Here is a 17,219-nt window from a genome sequence, read left to right as displayed (position 1 = left end):
GTTTTGGTATAGAAAAGAAAAATGAAAAAAAAAAAAAAAGGAAAATGTGGTGTTCACCAGCCCCATTTCAGTCCAACTGAAAAACCCCGTCATTAATGATGGACTAAGGCAATTAAAGACTTCTTCTCTATTTAAAACTATATTCTTTGCACACAGAGGTGGCAAAATACATGTTGTTACCAGAGGATCTTTCTCTGACACGTGATGCAGTAGGAAGTACTTTTCTGCTTTCAGTTCTACTGTCTTTCAGAAGAGGCGCAACATCTAAGGGAAACCTGAACTTTTAAAATCAGTAAATGGGTGACTCTCCCTGACTCTAAAAATCAAATGATAGTTCTGAAGTTCTGGACAGCTGAGCTCCCTTGCATTTACTGCTCATTTTTTGAAGGGAAATATTGCTGTAATTTGCTTCCCATGTTTCTTAGGTTAAAGGGGAAAAAAAAGAAAAAGGCAAAAAGTCACTCTGCATTTCTATTAGTGTTCAGCTAAAGCTGCAGTTTCACTCTGCGTGGAATTGAAACTCTTGTGCTCTTGGCTGAGTGACAGTGAGTTTCTGATATGAAAAAAAAGTAAAAACAGCCTAGACCAAACGAAAAAGCAAAGCATCAGTATGCCTATTAAAATTTCTGATGTTTGTAGGTGTAGACTGCAAAGAAGATCTGCAAGCACGCTGAGCCCCTGTCAAATATCACATGGTTCAGTGACTGGACACTGTGCTTCAGAAAACCTGCTTTCAACCAAAGTGAATGCGTATTAAGCATCTCATGTTTTAGCAGTGTTCCAGTGTCATAGACCTGAAATATGGTTAGGTGCTTGAAGAAATCAACTTCAACAATCCAGCTCATGCCAAGTCATTCTCTATTTCACAATTAATTAAGCACATTTGCTTTAGAATAAGGTGAATAACTATAAATGAATTGAAACTAACTTTCTTTTCTGGTGAAATGTTCAGAATAGAATAGCTAGTGTAAGGTGTTTGCAATGAAGGTTTTTCCTCATACCAGAAATGTGTTGAATGGCCTTGCTGAATGCAACAGGATTTTAGTGACATGTCTCCATCAGTTATGATAATCCCCAATGAAAACCTCAGTGCATCTTGTGCAAAAAAAAATAATACAGTTATCAGTAAATAGCAGAGGAATTGTATTTTGTTACAGTACTTTCAGGAATCAGGCAAAAAAATGAGAAAGTTAGGTAGTCCTGAAGTTATAGAGAATTAATGAGCTATTTTCTAGGCCTTGATTGAAATGGTAATGATGCTGTGCACTTTCTTGGTTTGGTTTATGTCTATATGACTCAGCCATTAAAAACAGTGAATATTCAAGTATGATTGCAAATTCTTTCACTGTTCATTCTGTTGAAATGAGTTCCTCAGATCCACGAGAGTCAGAAATTTTGAACTGCTATTTAAAATGTAAAGACAAATATGTGGGGAAATAAGATATTACCCGCCACCTCCCCCAATATCATAACCATTAAAATAGTCTGCCCTGCTAAGCATAGAAACTTCTAGAAAAAGAAACTCTCAAACAGACATCATGTTCCATGAAATTCTGGATTGTCTGCAGCTTAAGTCTGTCTATGTCATCTTTAACTTGGTCTCTTCTACACTGTCCCACACAGATTTTACCTTTTTGTATATTGTTTTCAGTGCTCCTACCACTATCCTTACTCTTTTTTTTTTTTTTTTTTTTTTCTGGTTTATTTTGCCTCCCTTCCCTGAAGTCCTGAAGAAGTCACATTCACTCCGTTTACATTTCTTCCACAAAGTATTCAGCTGAAGCAATTTGTCCTAGTTCTTGAAAGTATTTGCAGCGGATATGAACCCCAAGTAACAATAAAAATTACTAAACTTTCAAATCTAAAATATTGTTAATGTCAATTAATATTTCTGTGTCTGTTTGCTGAGCTTACACTAAAAAAAAAAAGGGGGGGAGTGTGTGAAACAGAAGGAACTTGAGCTTCTGCAACTTTTAGTTGTCTGAAGTGAATGTTACATATTTGTAATGCATTTGTCTCCTATCTGACTGATTGCATTCTCTGTTGCCTAGTATTTTGCAATTGCCCTCCTTTAGGGTTCCCCATGGGTTGGATATTCATCTTTTTGGAGTAGGTCTTACTACAGATCTTTAGGTATGACACTGTAGGTACGTAAAACACACTGTTTGAAATGAAAAGTAACAAAGAACAGAGAAAACTGCAGCATTTCAGATGAAAAGGAAAAAGATCTTTTGTCACAACAGCACGTGGATGTATGAGTAATGTGAGAGTTTGCTTAGAAGGAAAAAAATAAGAGTAGTCAGTTATTTTTATAGGAGGTGGAGGACTAAGTGCAGTGTTGTTTTAATTTTAAGAACAAATGTTTGAGGAAGTAGGTTGCAGCAGTTGTTTCACATTCGATTATTTCTCAAGACACAGTGCAGCTGAAGAGTAGTGGTAGAATAGTGATTACTGCTGTTGTCTCAAGTGAGTTATGTTGTTATACTCTCCTCTGCACCTGAGTAGAACCAGTGGGGACCTCTTTTATGTTGTTTTCTTCTGCTCTGATTTATAGTCTCCTCCAGCAACAAATCTGCCAGATCTGGAAGCACACAGAAAATGGTAGGTTAAACTTTCATTTTAAATTTGCTCTTAGACCACTTTCACTGGAAATATCATGGAAGACTTTCAAGAACATAATCACCTTTTCTGCTCTCTAAATATTCCAGTTGATTATTGTGGTTAGAAGATGCAATACGTAAAGACAGGAAAGTAAAGCATTTCCGTGTGCTAATACTAACTGGCTAGGACTTGTTTGTACTACTGTGCTACAGAACTGGTATAATAATATCTTTTCTAATTGCTGCAACTTCTGAGGTGATTTTTTTTTTTTTGCTAGGCTTTGCCCGTTTCATCTCTTTAAGTACATATTGAACACCTACAGAACTTCCTTCAGAAACACCTAGCTGTATTCTCAGTGAATATTTGAAGAATGACCTAAATCAGTATGGGTTTGTGCACATCCTACTAAATACGAGCAAATTAGTGGTTTTTGAACTTTTATAAAGTCAAGCATAGAGCCCAGAGAAAAGAACAGCTCTCGTGCATACCTCTAGCTGTAATTTTAAACTAGCTTCTCATTGCAAAGATGTTGCACAAGTTGTTTCCTCTAAATAAAACAATGTCTTTAATTTGTGCTGCTACTATAACAGATACAAGGTTTTACACATTAAAACAGTCAGAGCACCAGAATGTAACAGTTTATAGTTAAAAGGGCTAATGCATTAAAAAGGTGCCAGGAAAGACAAGGGTATGCAAAGAAATGAAGCACAAAGATGGCAGGAGCTAGGCTTGCTCTGCAACAACAGTTCCTAAAAATACTGCAATAAATGAGGGTTCAAAATCTGAGCATTGCAAATGTCTCAAGAGGCATTTTTTGACTTCTTAGGAAAGCTACAAATATGTTTGTGAAGATTATTAAAGCACGGAGTAATTGCATCTAGTTTTAGGCACCTAACCCTGCAGTGCTGGTCTCTGGTGTGTGGTCAGGCAGAGGTTCCTCCATCTCCAGAGTTGAGTAGCGCCTGCAGAGGAGCCTCTCTCCTTTCTCTCTGCCACTAGTCTCCTCTCTCCTCTCTGCCACTCTCTATTTATTGTCAGTGCAGCACAGGTTGAAGGCAATTAACTGAGGAGCTTAGGTGAGTGCCTAAAATTAGGTGCCTGAGTACAGTGGTCAAGTATGAGTTCATGTAGAAAGTTTGTAGCAATCTAGACTGGAATCTCACCTTGATCAGGTCTTACTCTAGCATTTGGACAGGAGGTTTTAATTTGTTTTAGCAAATGTTTAAATGTTGGTTGTAACTAACTTTTCCTCAAGAGCAGCAAATCTGTGGTTTAACTCCCAGTTAGCGGAAGTGTTTTTCCTTCCTTCTTTTAGAGAAAGATGGGCTGCTGAAGTCTGTTCCATGGTGGTTGTCAGTATTTCCCTCAGTGGCTGCAGATATTGAGTCCATGGCTGGTGGGGCTCAGCACCTCATGTTGTACTGTAGCATCCACCGATAGATAAAAGTAAATGGTGTCCATGTGATGGAGTGACACATCTTGTAATGCAGAGAGTCTTTGTGGTCCCTGCCACGCTCTATGGGCACTTGCTTTGGCTAAATGACCCTGGTCCCTGGGATACGTTGGTCTGGTAAGGCAAGATTTCAAGGTAGGCAGGAGCTGGGGCACCGTGGGACATTAGGTTATGGTTAGGCCCTCTTTGTTTTTTTTTGTTAGTCTAATTAAGTCTTTTCCATGCCTAATATAGTGTGTCCTTGGGGGGGGGGGGGGGGGGGGGGGGGGGGGAGGTGGAGAAACAAAAAAAAAACCAAAACAACAACAACAACAAAAAAAAAAGGAAGGTAAAATATCTACAAGGACATACTCAAATTTTTTCTCCTGCAGTGTCCCTTTCATTCAAAGGAAGACTTTCAGTTTTCAATCTAATTAATATCAGTGGTAAAGCCCTTCCTTCTCCCTCCCGCATCCCTGCCCATATTAGTGGAGGAAGAAGAGTTCTAAAAAGAAAGCTAGGATGGTGGGAGGAAATGAATGCGTTATATCTCCTCCAAACTGGCTCCCCATTTACTCAGATTATTCTTATTCATAATTTTCATCCAAGTGCTTGTTTACATCAGGAAATCAAAAAGTTGGTCATCCTCTAAAGCTGATTGGTTAGACAGTACCGAAGACACTGGTGAACTGTCTTACCCAGTGGCCTCTGGGTGAACTTCCAAACTGAATTGCTGTAAACCTGTCAAGGTTTTGATTGCGGAGTGACAATAAAACTGTGGTAGACATATTGTTAACTCCCTCCCCCCCACCTTCCCCTCTCTGCCCCTCCCTCTCCCCCCTTCCCACTAAGGACAGGCGATTGAGAGGGAAAGAAGGACAGAGAGAAGAGAGTTGGAAAAGTTAAAAATGTTTTACTAATGCTACTAATAAGAATAGAAAAAATAATAAAAAATATACAAAACCAATCTTGAAATTCCCAGCAACTGCAGAGCCGGCAACCAAAGTCCTGGATTGGACTCTGCAGCTAACTGGAGCTGGATTCAGTCTGTCACTAGGCCTCAGTTCGCAGGGACAACTAGTAAGGTCCCCTCCTAATGTCGGCCAAAAGGAAAAGGGATGAGATCCTTGTGATCTCCCACTTTTATATGAAGTATTCACGTGAATGGAATATTATACTCTGTTGGTCAGTTTCTTGGTCACCTGTTTCGTATTACCCCTCTCATGAGATGTGCATCCATCCTTATCAATAACCTTGCATTCCATTGCTATGTTTACCAAAACACGTATCTGGTTTTCCGGGAAAATGCAGCTAATATGAAAGCTTTAGCTGATAGGCAAATTCACTAAAAGAGAAACTTGTTTTTAACAAAACCAGGACAAAACCAAATGAAGGTTATTTTGATTCTCAACAAATAACTTCACAAGAGTTGAAAATAATGAAATGTGAATTCACATCATGGCCTGCTTAGTCCAGGTGAGCTTTCTCTGAGAAACTGTATGAATGATAGTCATGGCTATCAACTGCAATATTTAACTGCATTGCCTTTGTTCTGAGGATCTGCTGAAAAGAAGAAAGCACCATAGCACTTCACATAGGAGTTGGGGCCTCTCCACCAAAAAAGATGGCAGGATAAATAGCGCAACTAAAGTACCTCTACACCAAAGCACACAGCATGGGCAACAAAGAGGAGGAGTTGGAAGCCATTGTGCAATTGGAAAACTGATATAATGCAGTCACAGAAACATGGTGGGATGACTTGTATAACTGAAATGCTGCAATGAATGGCCCTAAACTCTTCAAAAGTGATAGGCGTGGAAGAAGAAGTGCTGGGGTAGGGAGTGTCTTGACTGTCTAGAGCTTGACGATGATGATGAAACGGTCAAGTGTTTATGAGTAAGAATTGAGGGAAAGGTCAACAAGGCAGTTATGCTGGAGTCTGTTACCAAAAACTGAACAAGGATGAAGAGATAGATGAAATATTCTATAAGCAGCTGGGAGAAGTCTCACAATTGCTAACCCTTGTTCTCATCGGGGAATTTAACTTATCAGATGTGTTTAGGAAATACAATCCAGCAGAGAGGAAACAGTCTAAGAGGTTCCTGGAGTGTATGGAAGACAGCTTCCTGACACAGCTAGTTAGTGAGCCAGCTAGGCAAGGTGCCCCAATGGACCTGTTTTTTATAAACAGAGAAGGACTTGTGGGTGATGTGATGGTTGGAGGTCATCTTGGGCATAGTGATCATGAAATGAGAGAGTTTTCCATTCTTGGAGAAATAAGGAGGAGGGTTAGCAGAATTGCTACTTTGGACTTCTGAAGGGCAGACTTTGGCCTGTTTAAGGGCCTGGTTGGCAGAGTCTCATGCGAAGAAGTTCTGAAGGCAAAGGAGTCCATGAAAGATGGATACTCTTCAAGAAGGAAATTTAAAGGTGCAGGAGTGGCACATCTTCCAGCACATGGGGACAAAGGTCAGCCTGGCTAAATGGAGAGCATTGACTGAAAGTCAGGAAGAAAAGGAGAGTTTATGACCTTTGGAAGAAGGGGCAAGCAACTCAGGAGGACCACAAAGATGCTGTGAAGCTATACAGGGAGAAAATTAGAAAGGCAAAAGCCCAACTAGAAGTTAATTTGGCTATGCAGTAAAAGATGACAAAAAATTGTGGGTTTTATTTATATATATATATTTTTTTAATACATTAACAACAAAAGGAGGGCTAAGGAGAATCTCCATCCCTTATTGGATGCAGGGGGAAACATAGTGAAAAAAGCTAAGGAAGAGAATGAGGTACTTAATGCTTTCTTTGCTTCACTCTTTAAAAGTGAGACTGCTTGTTCTCAGGGTACCCAGCCAGCTGAGCTGGAAGACAGACACAGGGAACAGACTGAGCCCCACATACTCCAAGAAGAAATGATTAGTGACCTGCTACACCACTTAAACATATAAAAGTGACTAGAGATTTTCTCTGTCTTTCATATCCTTCAAATAATTAACTTTGCTCATTTACACAGTCATACAACAGCAACCAGCTAGAAGTTTAACGCTCTTTGTTTCTCCTTAAGGAAAAGAAAATTAACAGCAATGTAGCCTTTAATCATAGCCCTTGTCATTTTTTCAGTAGATTTTTTTTTAAAGATTCATTATTTAAAGAGTGATATTTATCTTAATACTACAATACTTAGTGGTAAGACAGTAAAGAAATAGTTTGAGGAAATACTGACCTATGCCTTCCCCAAACTTAGAATCCCACATATGCTTTCACTTTTAGCTAGTGTAAGAGAATGGACCACAGGTTAGCTGTATATTTGATCTAAGCAAGTACGTGATCGGTGTGATGGACTATGAGATGTTTTCGCTGCAGTAAATTAATACTTCCCTATTTCCTTATTTTTAGGTACTTAGTGCAGAAGAGCCAAATATATTGCTGTTGGTCTTGCTCTTCTTATTTCCAGTACTTCTGTCAGGATCTTGGTTTCCCAGAAGTTTGCCCTGTGATGTTAAAGCCTCTGAAGGTGCTGTGACAGTGGACTGCACTGATCGACATCTCACTGAAGTCCCCAGAGGGATTCCTGCAAATGCTACCAACCTTACCCTGAATATTAACCATATCCCCCGTATCAATCCAACATCCTTTGCTCATCTTGAAAACCTTGTGGAGATTGACTTCAGATGCAACTGCGTGCCTGCCAGAATGGGGCCCAAAGACAATGTGTGCATCAGGAGACTGGAGATTGAGAATGGCAGTTTTGCTGCCCTGACAAGTCTGAAGTCATTGTACTTGGATGCAAACCAGCTGTTGGAAATACCCCGGGGTCTCCCTGCTACTTTAAGTCTGCTGAGCCTGGAAGCAAACCATATATTTTCTATCAAAAAACACAATTTGTCAGAGCTAGGAAACATAGAAATACTGTATTTGGGACAGAATTGTTACTACCGTAACCCATGCAATGTTTCCTTTGAAATTGAAAAAACAGCCTTTCTGGAGCTGAAAAAATTAACAATATTATCCCTGAAGTCTAACAACTTAACTCAGATTCCACCCAATCTGTCATCTACTTTAAAGGAATTGTATATTTACAATAACATGATTCAAGTGGTTCAAGACCATGATTTAAGTGCCCTTCACAACCTAGAAATTCTTGACCTTAGTGGTAATTGTCCACGTTGCTATAATGCCCCATATCCTTGTACTCCCTGCCCCAAGGGTACAATTGAGATACACTCAAATGCTTTTTATTCCTTGAAAAATTTAAGAATTTTGCGGCTTCACAGTAACTCTCTTCAGAGCATACCCAGGGTTTGGTTTAAAAACATTAGGAATCTCAAGGAACTTGACCTCTCCCAAAATTTCCTTATGAAGGAGATTGGAGATGCTCAGTTTTTGAAGTTTATTCCCAGCCTTGTAGTGCTCGATCTGTCTTTTAATTTTGAAGTGAAGGTCTATTCTCCATTCTTGAATCTGTCTAAGACGTTTTCCTTCCTCTCTAACCTGGAAATTCTGCGGCTCAAGGGATATGTCTTTAAAGAACTTAGAGAGGAAAATCTAGATCCATTGCGCAGTCTCAGAAATTTAACAGTGTTGGACCTCGGGACTAATTTTATTAAAGTAGCTGACCTGGGAGTGTTCAAGGAGTTCCCAGCTCTTAAACTCATAGACCTCTCAGTGAATAAAATTTCTCCTTCCTCAGATGAAAGGAACTTTAATGGATTTTGCTCTAATCCCAGGATTTCATTGGAGCAATACAACAGGCAAGTATTACAAGAGATGCATTATTTCAGGTATGATGAGTATGGGAGAAGTTGCAGGTCCAAAGACAAAGAGGCTGCTTCCTCTCGATCATTAGTTAAGGAAGAGTGCCTGGAATATGGAGAAACTCTGGATTTAAGCAGAAACAACATATTTTTTATAAACCCCTCAGACTTCCAGGGACTTAGATCCCTCAGATGTCTCAACTTGTCAGGTAATGCAATAAGTCAGACTTTAAATGGAAGTGAATTCTACTACTTGTCTGGATTGAAATATCTGGATTTTTCTAACAACAGGATTGACTTGCTATACTCAACTGCATTCAAAGAGCTAAAACTTTTAGAAATACTGGACATAAGCAATAATGAGCATTATTTTCTGGCAGAAGGTGTTACTCACGTGCTTAGTTTTATGAAAAACTTGCCTTGTCTGAAGAAGCTGATGATGAATGAGAATGAGATTTCTACCTCTATTAGCACAGGAATGGAAAGCGAGTCTCTCGAGATTTTAGAATTCAGAGGAAATCGTTTAGATGTTTTATGGATGGATGGTAATTCCAGGTACTTGTCATTCTTCAAGAATCTGACCAGCCTGGAACAACTGGACATTTCCTTCAACTCACTCAGTTTTTTGCCCACTGGTGTTTTTGAAGCTATGCCTCCAGGACTCAAGGTCCTCAACTTAACCAATAACCGTCTGAAGGCTTTCAGCTGGGGAAGCCTCCAGAATCTGAAGAGACTAGTAACTCTGGACCTCAGCGATAACCTTCTGACTACTGTTCCCCGAGAACTGTCCAATTGCTCTTCAGTGCTGCAAGAACTCATGCTCCGAAACAATCGCATTCAACGGCTAACCAAATATTTTCTCAAAGGTGCTTTTCAATTGAAATACCTGGACCTCAGCTCAAACAAGATCCAAATAATCAAGAAATCGAGCTTCCCTGAAAATGTCATTAACAACCTGAGGATGCTGCTTTTGCATGGCAATCCTTTCAAGTGCAATTGTGATGCTGTGTGGTTTGTTTGGTGGATCAACCAGACTCAAGTGACTATTCCTCTTCTGGCCACGGATGTGACCTGTGCTGGCCCAGGGGCACATAAGGGAAGGAGCCTGGTTTTGTTGGACCTGTATACCTGCGAGCTGGACACCTCGTATTTGGTCCTGTATGCTCTGTCAGCTGCAACTGTGCTTGGCTTCATGGTGTTCACAGTGACAAGCCACCTCTATTTCTGGGATGTGTGGTATAGTTACCATTACTGCGCTGCCAAGCTGAGGGGCTATAGGCGTTTGTCTTTACCAGAGGCTTGCTACGATGCATTTATTGCCTATGACAATGAAGATCCAGCTGTGAATGAGTGGGTGCTGAGTGAACTGGTTGAAAGGCTGGAAGATCAAAAAGCCAGACAGTTCAATTTGTGTCTGGAAGAGAGGGACTGGCTGCCAGGACAGCCAGTCTTCGTCAACCTTTCTCAGAGCATTCAGCTGAGCAAAAAGACCATATTTGTGCTGACCAACAAGTACATTCAAAGCGGCAGTTTCAAGACAACATTTTACATGGCCCACCAGCGGCTTCTAGATGAAAAAATAGATGTCATTATCTTGATATTTCTGGAGAAGGTTTTGCAGAAGTCCCGCTACGTCCGGCTGAGGAAGAGGCTGTGCAGAAATTCTGTCCTGGAATGGCCAACTAACCCCCGATCTCAGCCCTACTTTTGGCAGTGCCTGAAAAATGCAATAGCAATGAGCAATACCCTGGCGTACAACAAGCTTCTCCAAGAAACTGTTTAGCTCTACCCTTCCCTGTAAATACTCTTAGGATGCACGGTGAGAAAAAGATCCTAAACTTCATTTGGAGACAGTGTGGAAGCATGGAGGGTAAATGCAGTTGTGACATCCTACCCCAAAACAAAATGCACAATCAGTACCAAAGCTCATAGTTTGCTTGTTTTGCTATGACAAGACTGAACAGAAATTGTTGCCAGCACAGATGTTTATCTGGCGTGCACCTTGTTTGATATTGGTTGCTGCACAATAAGAGAGTATGCACTACCCACTGGAAGTCCCTGGTTTTGAACAGACTCACTGCTTCCAGCTCTCTGTTCACTGGAGGCCTTCAGCATCTCCTGGGGTTGGGTCAAGCGTGGGTGAAACACCTGCCCAGCTTACTTTAGTGCACAGACTGCTGGGAGGACTTGAGCCATGCCTGAAGCTGCTGCTGTTCAGATCACTGTTGGAGTAAATGTGATTTTAATAGAAAAGTATGGATTCTGTATTTGGTATATTTATTGAAATCACGAAAAGTATTTTCTGACACAGCTGTCTCAGAAAATACTCTAAGCAAAGCTCATGCTTTGAATTTAGGAGTTGGGGAAATGTAAGAACGATTATTATTTCATCTTGGGCTTACAGCTGCTGAGCCTACAGCTTGTGTGTGAGTGGGCAACAGGCCGAATGGCTGGGGAGAGGGAATTCTGGTGGGACTGCTGTCAGGAGCTTGGGTGTGGTATGTCAAAAATCTCATAAATCTGAAGAGACTTTGAAGAACATGTATGGGCTAAAATAGTAACATATAAGAGAAACAAATTCAGAAGGGTTTGCAGGTTGTAGGTCAGAAGAAGTTACAAGATAAATGGAGTCGTTGTGCAAGGAGCTGCTGTGTGGGAGTGAGAAGAGAGAGCAGAGGGAAGCCCTTGCACAAGGCAGATGTAGAAAATCCAGTGAAACAAAGAGGAAAAGACAAAGAAAGGAAGGTAAAAATAAAAAAGAGAAAGGGGAAGAGGTGGAAAGAACAGCGAAAAAGACAGCCAGATTGGGCATGATAGAAGTTAAGAAGCATTTACTGCTCATTTCCAATTAATCTCTTCAATTTGCCTTTCACCTGCCTCCTGGGCTGAACTTATTCCTCCCCAAGGACTTGGAACTCCTTGCCAGTGTTGTGCCATCAGCTTCAGGAGCCTGGCTTCCCCTTTTCCATCTAGGTCCTGTGTTACAACTCCTACAAGTCTGTCTGTCCTTTCTTTAAGTAGCTCCATTTTCATTTATTTGGAGGTATCCAGACAGACAGGAACAAAATCACAAACAAGAAAATCAAGCTTCATATAATAATATTACATATAACAAAGTGGTTTTCCTCCCAATTTGTCACAGCATATTTACTGACTGAAACATATGTAGGAAAAAGAGGAGGAACTGCTTGAGAATACTGTAGTTTTATGGTTTCGTTTTAATATTTTTTTTTTTATAATATATCTTGCTGATGGTTCTGTTTGTAAGCCTAAACAATGTGTATCTCTAAATACAGTAACAGGAGTTTTAATATGAGTTGCTTCATAAGGTAATGCTTGAAATGGGAACCTCTACTCCTCACTTACTCCCACACAATCTCCTTCTACCTGCCTACATCATTTCTACCCAGAGCAGATCCTCTTTCTTAGCCTGCTTGATTAGGGTAGTGGCCACAAGGTCATATGGCCTTTCCAAGGTTGAGGGGAGAAGCACTTCCTCCTCTTCCATTTAGAGGAATCCAAGAGACTTTTATGGCATTAGTAACAACGCATATGTTAATATACACAAAAGTCTGAGCTGACAGTACGGCAAGGGGCTTATGCATACTGCAGCACAAGGCTGCAGAGAGGATGGGGTTGCTGCACCAACACTTTTCTGAATATCCAAGAGCGACAGTGAATGGTGCTGTGGTCTGCAGTGGGAAAGGAGCGATCTGCTGGTATGGCACTGCCCACTGCAAGGGTCAGCACTCTCAGCCAGCACCTGGGTCACCGGGAGAAGAGCCCACAGCTGGTTTCATGAGATAAAAACCTTTTCTGATACCTGCACTCTTCCCTTGCAAAAAAACACGGCCAGAGGAATGAGGAGGGACCAAGGAAGACTGAAACAGGAAGTTATTTTTTTAGCTAAAGAAGGTAATTCCCTACCCCATTTCTGTATCCTGTGACACCTCTATGTAGTTACCATGCTTCAAGAAGGAGGTACCAGCCTGATGAGCTGAGCCATGGCTGCATCCTTCTCTCTCAATTCTTCATGGTATGCTAGAAGGAGGCCATTTACTGTCCTGGACCATGTGTGTTTTGCAGACTGAAGATTATCTCTGTAGTCATAGAACAACAGGGTTTGGGGCTTTTTTTAAGGTAGTTTAATACATAGTAGTTAAGAGTATTTCATTAATCAAAATCTTTCTTGAACAGGAGAAATAATCTGAATTTAGATTAGTTAGGTTCATAGCTAAGAAATGCCATAAATGGGCATGCCCTTCATTCCTCCTGAATTTTTTTTTTTTTTTTTTTTTTTAATAATGGAGCACCATGAAAAAGGTAGGAGTTATGAGTTATTTGGCAGATTCAAACTAATTTATTACTCTAACTGTATGAGGATTTTAACCTTGGAGCTTACTTGCCTGGTTGGTGTAGTAGTGTTTGAATTTATCAAACACTGAAGAGCCCTGAGGTGTCCATACTTCAGGGTTTCACTATGGTATAGCTTGTGATCTGGAGGAGGTCGATGAGGAGGAAGAGGTAAGGGCATTCAGCTAGCCTAAATGTTGACATCTAAAGGTCAATGTGTCATTCTGCATTCAGATGTGAGGTGATAGAGACATTTTATGACTATCACTTTTCCTATTGCAGAGGTTTAAGATGGGCCAAAGTAATTGCAACGCAAAACCAGAATTTCTCCCCGCTATCTGTGAAGGGTTCCCATGGTGACCAGCTCAGATGTAGGTGTGTGCACTGCAAATACTTTCAGTTAGGTGAGGTTTACACATGCGGTCAGTGGCAAGTTGGTCTTGAATGACTATGTCACGTGGACATCAAAATATCTGAAATACTGTAAACACCAATTGTGATGACCAGAACTGTTCTTCATCAGTTATTGTTTTCCTGTAAAGAAATTGTACCAGAAAATTGCTAGACTTGGTATTCGGTCTATGTGGTGTGGAAAGACCACACACGGAGTGGAAGAAGGAGAAAGAAGAGAAAGGATGAGGAATATATGGCAAATTTATCAAGTTTTTACTGTCCTTGTGGAATCAGCAGGAAAATGCACTGTTTACTGTACTATCATTACTGTAGCACAAGAAGTATAATCAATGAAAACTAGCAAGAAACATCCTTATTTATAGCATAGGTTTATATGAATATAAAATCCTCTTCTGTATCTTTGATCTCCTATTTTTAAGAACTGAGATAGGAGGAACTTGCAGGTGTCTCCGTGTGACAATAATTTATGTTAGAAGGGAGCTCTGGAAGTCAGAGCAGGTCTAATTTCAACATAGCATTAGCTTGCTTAGGCCATTGTTCTGCAATAAATTCGGGGTGCTATGTAGCAAACATATCTTGTAAAGAAATTTCATAACAGCATCTTTCAAAAAGCTCTCTGAAGATCAGGAGCCCTTGGTTTGTAGTAGATCACATTTTGAGGCAATAGGCTCCCCAAAACAGTGAATATATTTTGTTGTCTTCTAAATAATCCCTGCCCTTTCATTTTCTCAATCTTGTTCTGAAAGTATCTGCCTCTAGAAATACGGTCTGTGACAGGCTGTTCACCTGAAAAAAATCAGGTACAAGACAAATTTCTCCACTTGCTCTGAGGAAGACATTTAGGTCATTTGGTTTATAATTCCTCTCCATTGCCTCTGGAGGAGCTCAACTTCATTGAATATATATGGAAGTAGGCTTCCTAATATGGGAAGATAAATTGTCTGTCTAAATGTGAAAGACATACACATTAATCCACCATTATCTCCAGAAGCATAAGTGGGAAAATTAGAAAAATCACAAAATTGACAATCAAATGTGTACCTGGTGAGAAATTCCTAGTTTGGATGTGCAAAGTATGAGACAGTAGGAAGACCTACTAAGTTCTATAAAACTGCAGTGTATTTTTTTTGCTTTGGTAGGAGAGTATCTTTGTTCAAGATACAGAGTCCTGAGCCAAAGAAGTGGTATCAGAATAGCCACTGACCTAAAACCATGGCCATATGTCTCTGCACTTTATTTTCCTTCCTTTATTGTCACTGAGACATATTGCTAATGCTAAAATTCTGAGCAAAAGCAGACCTAGATTTTTTTAAGAGAAACATCCCCAAAATCAAAACCATCTTTGCTCATGCAAATTCAGAAACACTTAAGGACATAAAGTTTCAGTCTTATTCAAGCAGTGGGATTATTGAAGGAGTGACAATATATTTATATAATTATGGAAAAGTGGCAAGCTTATAAAATGGAAGGTTTCTGCTTTTGGTTTCTAAAGCTTTTTCTGAATATTTTCTTTCATTTTACAAGCTAAGTTACAGCCTTACTGCCTTAGCTGTTAGTTTTATCTATATCATACTCCACATAGTAATATCTGCAACTCTGGCATCATGTATTTTCTCAATATTTCTTTAAGATTCCACAAGAGTGAGAGGTTCTGGAAATACATGTTGCTTAAAAACACACATACCCATTCTTGTATTTTCCTACAGATGTAGTACTTTTCAATCAAAGAGAGAAACTGCCAATGAGACCTTCTTTGTGAATGACTTCTTTTCCTGCCCTATTTTTATGCCTATTTTTTGCTAACTGAAGAACTCAATTGAAATCTTTTTTTTCGCTGACATCTCCCAGTGTACAAGAACAAAGAAAAAGTTCCTGAAACATAAAACAAGAGAGTTTTTGCCTTATATTTTTTTCTTGTTTGCAGATGATTCTTCCTCATCCTTTACCCAGAATACTTGAGATCCACAAGTCTGCAAAGAAGAATTATATTCATACAAGCTTATGCTCTTGAACATCGTAGCTGAATGCTGTGTTCTGTTTATAATAAAATCTCTTAACCTAATAACCTAATTATCTTGGACTATGACTTACTTTTAGTTCTAGTGTTAGTCTAGGAGAAGCTCAATCACTAAGCTGTGCTCTTCTTTATCTATCCTGAACTCCCATTCCTGATGCAAAAGTGAAAACTTGCAAAAAGAGATTCTATTGACCCTTGGTCCTTTGGAAAAACAGATCTCAAAGCCCTTCCATAATTCATTGTCATTTCTCACCTCACATATTTCTCCCGGATGTTCCACAGTGTCACTGTGACAGAAGCTATTATGTACTAAAACACACTTCATGCAGCAGTGGCATCAGCTCATCAAAATACCAGAGCTGGACTATTCATCTTTGAGATCCAACCAGAAATTCAGGCTGCTGCAAGAAGAGGAAGGAGCAGTTATGTATAGCCTATACTTAACTCCAGGAAACTTAGTCACCAGTGTGGTGAAAAAGGAAGCAGCAAATAGTGGTTTTAGCTTCCAGCCTTGTGATATTGCTGGTACCACATTTTCTGTTTTTTCACATTGGATATTTCCTGTGATTCTACACAAGGCCCACTCTAGCAGCAGGCATTGAGTAAAGATGAAGCCACTCATGTGGGTGACCATGTTGGTTTTTGGTTTTGATGTGCATCTGGAAAGAAGGGGAAGGGTGAGGATGCTGGGCTGGGAGAGGGACATGCTGCACTTGGAAGTGCATTGTGAAACATGTTCCAGAGTAAGTGATGCACATAAAGAATAAGTTATGACATGACTTTAACTGTGTGATACTTATCCTCTACAATGCACATCCTATTTTCTCACCTTTTCCAACTAAGAAATGGAATAATATTACAAGAGTTGGCAATACTTACTAAATACATTCTTAAGGACCAGAAACAGTGTCTGTAAAATACTTCTCAGTCACAGTTGTCACATGTATTTAAGGGGTGGATCAAAGACAACAGATTTCCTCTAACAATAATAATAGTGCTTCGTCCCAAACTCTACTTCAGCTTCCTATGGCTGGATACGAACGAAACCCTGCTTTGAAGTGACATCCAGTCATAGAAAGTGCTTGGCAGGAAAGCTAATCTTCTGGACTACAGACATTTACGGGTTTGAAATTCCTTGAGACTGGTGTGACTGTACATGTGTTTATGCATCGGCTCTGAGGGGTGATGTGCACCCCTCTGGCTCTAAGCCTGGTCCCAGAGCAACTGCCAGCATGGGGACAGCTCTGCAGCTGACAGAGAAAGAGGAGCAACCACCTCTGCAAGCAGTAGTTGTGGTGGAGCTCAGCTTTGCAGCAGCTAAGACCTTCTGAGACTCTGCCCTTTCGTTAAAGACACCAATCCTAGAGCAGTTTATACGTATGTATATATATATTTATATCCCAAAAACTTCAGCTTTGGAAAAAAAAAAAAAAAAAAAAAAAGTAAATTTTAATATCATGGACCACAACAAGGATGCTTCAAACAACAGCAGTTTCCTTTTTTTTTGTCAACAGCATACTAAAGTCAGTTGATAAATCTCACAGAAAGATTATGGTTTATATATTGAAAGGAAAAAAACCCACAAACCTCAAGAAACAGAACTTTTAAGGCAAGCTAAAAACACAACTAGCTCTAAAGAAAGAGGAACCTA

General features: G+C 40.0%; 1 protein-coding gene across 4 annotated transcripts; it reads left to right on the top strand.

Annotated features, from left to right (window-relative positions):
- Positions 1-2,315: 2,315 nt before the first annotated feature.
- Positions 2,316-15,616, top strand: TLR7 (toll like receptor 7). Of its 4 annotated transcripts, none has more exons than XM_065073195.1 (3): positions 2,316-2,601; positions 7,427-10,603; positions 15,476-15,616. In XM_065073195.1, the coding sequence occupies exons 1-2, from the start codon at positions 2,599-2,601 to the stop codon at positions 10,565-10,567; spliced, it is 3,144 nt and encodes a 1,047-aa protein (XP_064929267.1). In that variant the 5' UTR covers positions 2,316-2,598; the 3' UTR covers positions 10,568-10,603; positions 15,476-15,616. The 4 variants fall into 4 exon arrangements, 1 of the variants encoding a protein (XP_064929267.1); XR_010474500.1 differs by having other exon boundaries at positions 2,317-2,601; positions 7,427-11,037; XR_010474499.1 differs by having other exon boundaries at positions 2,317-2,601; positions 7,427-12,699.
- The last annotated feature ends 1,603 nt before the right edge of the window (positions 15,617-17,219 follow it).

The sequence above is a fragment of the Columba livia genome, chromosome 1 (assembly GCF_036013475.1).
Source record: "Columba livia isolate bColLiv1 breed racing homer chromosome 1, bColLiv1.pat.W.v2, whole genome shotgun sequence".
In the NCBI taxonomy this organism is placed as follows: Eukaryota; Metazoa; Chordata; class Aves; order Columbiformes; family Columbidae; genus Columba; species Columba livia.
Note: the sequence above shows the minus strand (reverse complement) of the source record. Positions and strands in the feature narration are given on the sequence as shown.